Genomic DNA, 6,695 nt, shown 5'->3' with positions numbered 1-6,695 from the left:
TAAATATGACCTCTGTTTATTTTTTTGGGGATAGTGTTACTAGGCATGAGAAGTGCCTTGTGAAATATTTTCAGCCCCAATTCACCAAGAAAAATGTCAAGGATTGGTCCAGGATGATTGCTCTATGCAAAATGTACTTTTATTGGAGACTTTTCAAGTTATACCCAGTGTAAATTTATTTGCTATCATGCTATACTTCAGGCATTGTTTAAAAGACATCCTGAGTCTCCATATATCAATTCAAAAGGATGCTAGCATTTTTTCTTCTTGCAGAAAAGAAGGACCAATGTTGTAGATACTTGTTTACTTCCAGAAAAACTCTGGGAATTAGCTTCTACAGACATCATGCAATGTTCATTTTGACATTTATACCTACCTTTTGTATTATACACACTACAAACAACAATAGGGAGTCATTTTACCTCATTCCAACAAATATATTGAGTAAAAAATACATAAAATGGAGAATAAGTTCAAATTTACCTTTTAGAGGAGGATATAAAATTTTCTAGCCCAGAGACTTTATGAAACTCATAACAATAGCAGGGAAATCCAGGGTTCAGAATATCTCTTCCTCAAGTTGTGAATTGCTTTCAGTAGGTTGCAGTCATTCAGAATTTCCCACTTTGTTACATCCCATTTTTGGCACTTGTCACAGTCAGCTCCCTGCCTTATCCTGAGTTTTCAATTGTTCATCCCCAGACTTGGTATATACAATCTACACCTCCTTAGCTATATTTGATACACTAGAGCTTAGTTCTAAAAATGTTTGATTCTTGTGTTATAGCACCAACTTTGTCCAAAAAATGATCAGACAATCTTTTTGCCCAGTTAGTGTAGCTAGCTGGGTAGATGGCAGTACTTTACCCTCCCCCACATGCTCTGATCAGAGTTCTACAATCAGGATGGTTCAGTACTGATCATTAGTGGTTGCATTGCTATTGCTTAGCCATGTGACAGTTCCTGAGGCCTGTGTTCAATCCTTGCTCATGCACATATTTATTATTATTATAATAACAGCTGTAATACTCATGTAACACTCAGATCTGTTCAGCATCACTCAGTTCTGTTCAGCTTTCAGTGACTCAGCACTGATCAGTTCACTCAGTGCTGAGCACTCTGATCAGTGCTGATCAGCACTGAGTAATGCTGAGTGGGGGCATTGCCAAGTTGCTTTCCGGCCAAAATGGCTGGGGAAGAAGGAGTTCTAATGCTGATCAGAAAAATCCTCTTGCCGATCGGCACTGATCAGAACATGTGGGGCACAGACAAGACCTCTGCAGAGAAGGGCCATGCATCAGTCCAGAATCACACGGAGGCAATGACAATAGAGGAGCTGCAAATACTAATGGCATGGTCAGAAACGATGTGTCCCGATGAGATGCTTACAATGCCCATCAAAGATCTTGCAACCTTAAAATTTTGTGCTGAGCATGCACTCATGAGAGCATTCATCAGCTTGGCATTTACACTTTGGACTAGGTGCAGTTTCATGTCTTGATGAGATGCTGCTCAAAACTTAGGATCTCAAAATGAAAGATGCTTCGAGTTACTCACCTTGCAAGACCAAGACATCAAGGACAATTGTGTGGGGCCATCACCGCACTACATCCCACACTTTAAATTTTTGCTTGAGAACAGAAAAGGGTGGCAACACGCAAAAGGCTATGATGGCCCATGGACAAGTGCGTACCTTGCATTGTAGAGAGTCATTGCATGAGGGTGCTAACTAGTGTTCAAAAGTCCGGTTAGGTCCGGTTATTGGGTGCCCAGGGGCTCTAACCGAGACCAAGACCGGTTAGCCTTTGTCCCGAAACCTAAAATAACCTAACTGGACCGCAACTAACTGGTTATGGTCGGTTATTTGCAGTTACTAACCGGTTAGGACTGAAAAATAAAGAATCGGTTATAACAAGGCAAATATGCTCATATGTATCTTGATAGATATTATTTCTGCATATTCTAGCTTTAAAACGAGCCCAAGAACACTAAAATCGGTGAATAATTGACATATTTATGCAATTATCCTTGAAAGTCTACACATTTGAGTGATATTTTAGAGATTTGACTGTAACTTAGTCAAAGTTTAAGCGTTTTCGACGTTCTCAAGTGCGTTTTGAAGGTGTATAATAGGGCTGGTTATAACTGGTTATTCCATTTTCAAAATCAACTAACCCTAACCGCAGTTAGGTTAGTGTTACGGTTAGGTCCGGTTATTTTCTGGTTATTTTCCGGTTAACTAACCTAACTTTCAAACACTAGTGCTAACCTGTGTTTTAGGCAACATCTATGAGATCTATCACCAAGATGTTCCCACAATAGACATGCATGCACACCTTTCAAAATGGCGGGCATACCTCCAAAAACTCCAACCCAACCAGAAAGTTGAAAAGGATGACTATATATTCCCCCACATTGCCCCGAATGGATTGATCCACCCTAAATGCGAAATGAGCTACAATTCACTGCAAACTTTGCTCACCAAGTTCACAACAGCTGCTGGACTTGAAAAGCATTACATGACACACTGCTTTCGACATGGCAGCACTCAATACAGGTTCATGTACATGCCCATCGGGAAGCGGTGGCTGCTTAGCTGGATCCGGTGGTGGGGTGGATGGGCAGTTGGAGAGCACATAAGTTTTAGTCATGGGCAAGGATTGAGCTACTCATGAAAATTGATTATTAAGGTTGACATGCTGATGAAGTATCTGATTGACTCACTGCAGAGCTTCGAGACAGGGCACAGCAACACGCTGCATCCAATTCCCCTTGGAGTGGACCAAAGCGTCATAGGCAAACACATTGTGATGCAACATGCAACAGGTGAAGATGTTCGACAAATTCAAGACTGTGTCAATCGCAAATTTGATGAGCTCACAAGAACAATCACAACAAGATTCTCCCATACCTGTCCAACTGCCCATGGACTCACAGATCTGATATCAGATATATTGGTTGGACCTGAGCTAGTGTTTGGAAGTCCGGTCTCATGACTGGAAAAAGACCGTAACCAGACCGGACCAAGACCACAAAAGACCGAACCTGCGGTTTGGTCTTTTTATTTTTGAGATGTAAAGACTGCAAAAAAAACCGGTTAATGTGAACCGGTCTTTTGTAGCCCCTTAAAGATCCTTTAAAACGCACCCAAGAACGTACGATTTGGTCAAAAAACGAGAGAGATATGAATTAAAATGTAAATTACTTTTGGCAATAATAGATGTAACAGACTTATTTTATAGAAGCACCAATTCCTAACAGAATTTAACGTTCTTGAGCTCATTTTGAAGCTAATAGAGATGTTAATAAGTTTACCAATTCATCATTTTAAAATATTGGCCTAAAGACTGGTCATAAACCAGTTAAAACCGATGCAGACCGATAGACCGCAAAAAACCGCAGTCTGCGGTCTTTTTGTGGTCCGGTCTGGTCTTTTGACTTCTGGGGAAAAGGCAGACTGGTTACGGTTACAGTTAATGCCCCTGGGCATCAAAAAACCAGACCGAACCGGACTTTCAAACACTAACCTGAGCACACACCATGCACCCAATTGCAAGCATCAAGGGCTGCATCAGCACCCTACACCTTACCACATGGAATTGAGGGTGCCACCATGAGGAAAGGGAGCCCCCAAACATCTCTACCTCAGCGCACAATGTCTGAGGCTGCCAGCATCATCACGTCGACCTTCCAGCACTTCAATTTCGCAATTCCAGACCTGGGAAGATCCCCTGGCGCATGGAAAAGAGTGATCAAGCAGTGGGAGGAAGTTGATCCAGTGACAAAGCATGCCTTGAAGGACTGGCCAGGGGAGTGGTACAAGGGCAGCAGTGCCATGGCCGGCAAGCGGATGCAGAGGAAGATGATATTTGACAAGTATGTAAGGTATGCCAGTCAGGATTCTTGAATTGCCTCCCAAAAAATCATTGATTGTCAATCAGGTTGTGCCAGGATGAGGGGGTGTTCCTCAGCAGATATCCAGATGCCAACAAAAGCATCCCAAAGCTTTTGGAGGCAATCAGGTGGAATAACGGCAGAACATGCTCCAGCAAGCACGGAACGGCCAAGGAGTGCAAATCAAAGTCACCTCTCAGCTCACTGCCTGAAACCGAAATCGAGACTGAAATCTGAATCAAAACCGAAAACCGAATCACAGTTCACCAGGCAACATGGGGGAGATTACATGGGGCACAGAACACTGGGTAATGGGACACAGATGAGAATAGCAAATGGTTCAATAATGAGGATGGGAGCGAGCAACCAGGCATGCAAGGGGAGATGGTTGTGGTGAAGAAGAAGTTGAGTTTGGTTCTGGTTGAAGTTTGGAAATAACCACATATAGCATGGAGTTTAAATGACTTGGTGAAATTCTCGAGAGCTTGTTGCTAGTGCTTAGAAGTCCGGTCCAGTCCAGTCTTTGGGCTTTTTTTGGCAAGACCAAGACCAAGACCAGTCCTTATATTTTGAAAAGCCTCAAAAAACCAGACCAAACCAATAGAAACCAGTTCAGGGCAGTCTTCTGTGGGTTTTTGCAGTTTCAAGACCGGTCTGAACCAGTTGTGGTTCAGACCAGTTTCTAACCAGTCCTAGACCAGTCTTCAGGGTAGTGAGGGGGGATTGTAATATGAAAAATTACATTGAAGTATTCTACACCCTGCAACCTTTTGTATGTACATTTGTACCCCCTTGGTGTGACCATAAGCACGCTGGGCTGTAGGATCGTACTTAACGAGGTCACACCAGTTGTCATGGTTGACGTTGGTTCGACGTGGTGCGGTGTGTTGTAGTTGTTGGGATTGGGTGATGGCACGGACACTAGTTGATAGGGCTGGTATCGAGGTCACATCAGTTGGCATGGTCGACATTGGTTCAATGTGGCACTGTGTGGAGCCTCAGAGATGCTGGGTGATGATGGCCTGATGGGTAGTGATGTGGCATCCCTGTCATTGTTGGGATTGGGTGACGGCATGGATGCTAGTCGATGGGGCTGGGATCTGGTGACAAGGTGGGTGGTGGTTGCTCACTTTGAACTCAGTGTTGATGTTGCATATGCCAAACTGGGGAAAAAAGGCAGGTGAGTGTGGAACGAGTTGATCTCATTCTGTTACACACCATGTGGGTCTCCCCTTGGCTTCTGTCACCCCTTAAGCCTCATCTCCCACCTGCGTTGTTCAAAAGACAGCCAACATCCCTCAATGGGGGGAGTGGCAGGTTACGTGGCAATTGTTGCTCGTTATGTCGTTGCCCTAACTAAACAGACATTTTAGTAGATACAATATATTAGCAAGCAAATAACTTACAAACACATTTGAAGCCCTTCGCATTGAGGGAGTATGAGAAAGTGGGGAAGGAGGCCTGAGGGGTGGTGGTTGAAGACAACAAACAATCCAAAAACAATTGTCGATGGACATATCTGGCTGCTTCCGAGTGCGAGATCAAATTTCAAGTATGAATTTTAGTGCCTAAGTACAACAATTATTAGTTGAAAATATTAAGTTCTGACCTTGGGCTTGCTTGCATTTGAGGGTGTAAAGACCAGTTGAGACTGATTAAGACCGTTTTTTGCTTGGTCTTCCATTTTTCGTACTGCCAATGGACTGTGGACCGGACTGCAGTTGCGGTCTTTGGCGGTCCTCAGAATTTTTGGTCCTGGGAAGTCTTGGTCCAGTTTGGTCTTGGTCTTTTTGCAGTCTTGGGACTGGACTTCCAAGCACTACTTGTCACACAGGCCTTCTCATGTTGAGCTCAAGATTGCCTGTTTTTTTTCCATCTGTAAGAACTTGGAAGTGCTCATTGTATCATTTTATTACTTTCTTACAAGTAATCTGTATCCTAAGTACACTATTTTGTTGCCTGAGGAAAATCGGTGGTACAGGTCTCCCTGAGAAGAGTTGTAAACCTGTGGGTCAGGTGTTGAGCCACTGGGCCTAACATTTATGCCCCAAGCTCCGACCCACCTGCCATCCATGCCGAGGCAACCTCCATCAAAAACCTGTCAAGTAGAGATTCATGCCAGATGCCATCAGCATTTTGAACATTTGGCAGTGTACTACTGTGCCCTATCAGTAATTTGGCAGACCCTCTGAGTCGGCAGTCACAAACATCACATTTTTTGGTGTATGAACGTGACAGACCGTGACTTCCCAAAAAACAAAACTTTGAAGAGTTTTAGAATAAACAGTCAAGCCGATCTGGAGGGATCTGAGAGAACATTCCATTACTTTTGTTTGTCTGGTGTAATGAAAACAATAAATTCATGTCCCCAGAATACAAATCTTTGACTCTCTTTCTAAAATTTTGAGACAATGAATGTAATACATAAATACACCTTCTGTGAAAGTTGCAAGGCCCCAAGGCAAGTGGAAGGTAAGATAATCCACAGTTTCAAACACCTGAACAAACATAGTAGTAGTGCTAAATAACTTCGGGTGACGGCCCGGGCGGCATCATGATCAACGGGAAGTTCATCCGAGTTTATCGGACTTGCACTTTTCACTACGAAACCAACATGCCTCAACGACTCGGAGCTGCCCTCAGCGTCGTTGGATACTAAACGTGGCTCCAACCTCCCGTAATGTTCTGAATGTATGTAGATCCAACTGACCTGGGTGGGGTGAGACATGTTCATCCTATCCCGACTCGGTGTTCCATTTTACCTTCCTATTCGTTGATCAACGACAAGCTGAAGTTCCTGC

At 43.6% G+C, this 6,695-nt stretch overlaps 3 protein-coding genes across 3 annotated transcripts; 1 reads left to right on the top strand and 2 right to left on the bottom strand.

Annotated features, from left to right (window-relative positions):
* Nucleotides 1–2,086: 2,086 nt before the first annotated feature.
* On the bottom strand, nt 2,087–2,806 carry LACBIDRAFT_331829 (uncharacterized protein; the record flags this gene model as incomplete). Its single annotated transcript, XM_001886177.1, has 4 exons — nt 2,087–2,145; nt 2,337–2,439; nt 2,529–2,665; nt 2,725–2,806. The coding sequence occupies 4 exons, from the start codon at nt 2,804–2,806 to the stop codon at nt 2,087–2,089; spliced, it is 381 nt and encodes a 126-aa protein (XP_001886212.1).
* Nucleotides 2,807–3,655: 849 nt separating this feature from the next.
* On the top strand, nt 3,656–4,131 carry LACBIDRAFT_331828 (uncharacterized protein; the record flags this gene model as incomplete). The annotated part of the gene is made up of 2 exons (XM_001886258.1): nt 3,656–3,885; nt 3,942–4,131. The coding sequence occupies 2 exons, from the start codon at nt 3,656–3,658 to the stop codon at nt 4,129–4,131; spliced, it is 420 nt and encodes a 139-aa protein (XP_001886293.1).
* A 445-nt stretch (nt 4,132–4,576) lies between these two features.
* Nucleotides 4,577–6,622, bottom strand: LACBIDRAFT_331827 (uncharacterized protein; the record flags this gene model as incomplete). The annotated part of the gene is made up of 9 exons (XM_001886176.1): nt 4,577–4,654; nt 4,683–4,828; nt 5,163–5,246; nt 5,301–5,355; nt 5,504–5,713; nt 5,841–5,899; nt 5,958–6,059; nt 6,329–6,392; nt 6,605–6,622. The coding sequence occupies 9 exons, from the start codon at nt 6,620–6,622 to the stop codon at nt 4,577–4,579; spliced, it is 816 nt and encodes a 271-aa protein (XP_001886211.1).
* Between the last annotated feature and the right edge of the window lie 73 nt (nt 6,623–6,695).

Source organism: Laccaria bicolor, genomic scaffold (assembly GCF_000143565.1).
Source record: "Laccaria bicolor S238N-H82 LACBIscaffold_36 genomic scaffold, whole genome shotgun sequence".
Taxonomy (NCBI): domain Eukaryota; kingdom Fungi; phylum Basidiomycota; class Agaricomycetes; order Agaricales; family Hydnangiaceae; genus Laccaria; species Laccaria bicolor.
Note: the sequence above shows the minus strand (reverse complement) of the source record. Positions and strands in the feature narration are given on the sequence as shown.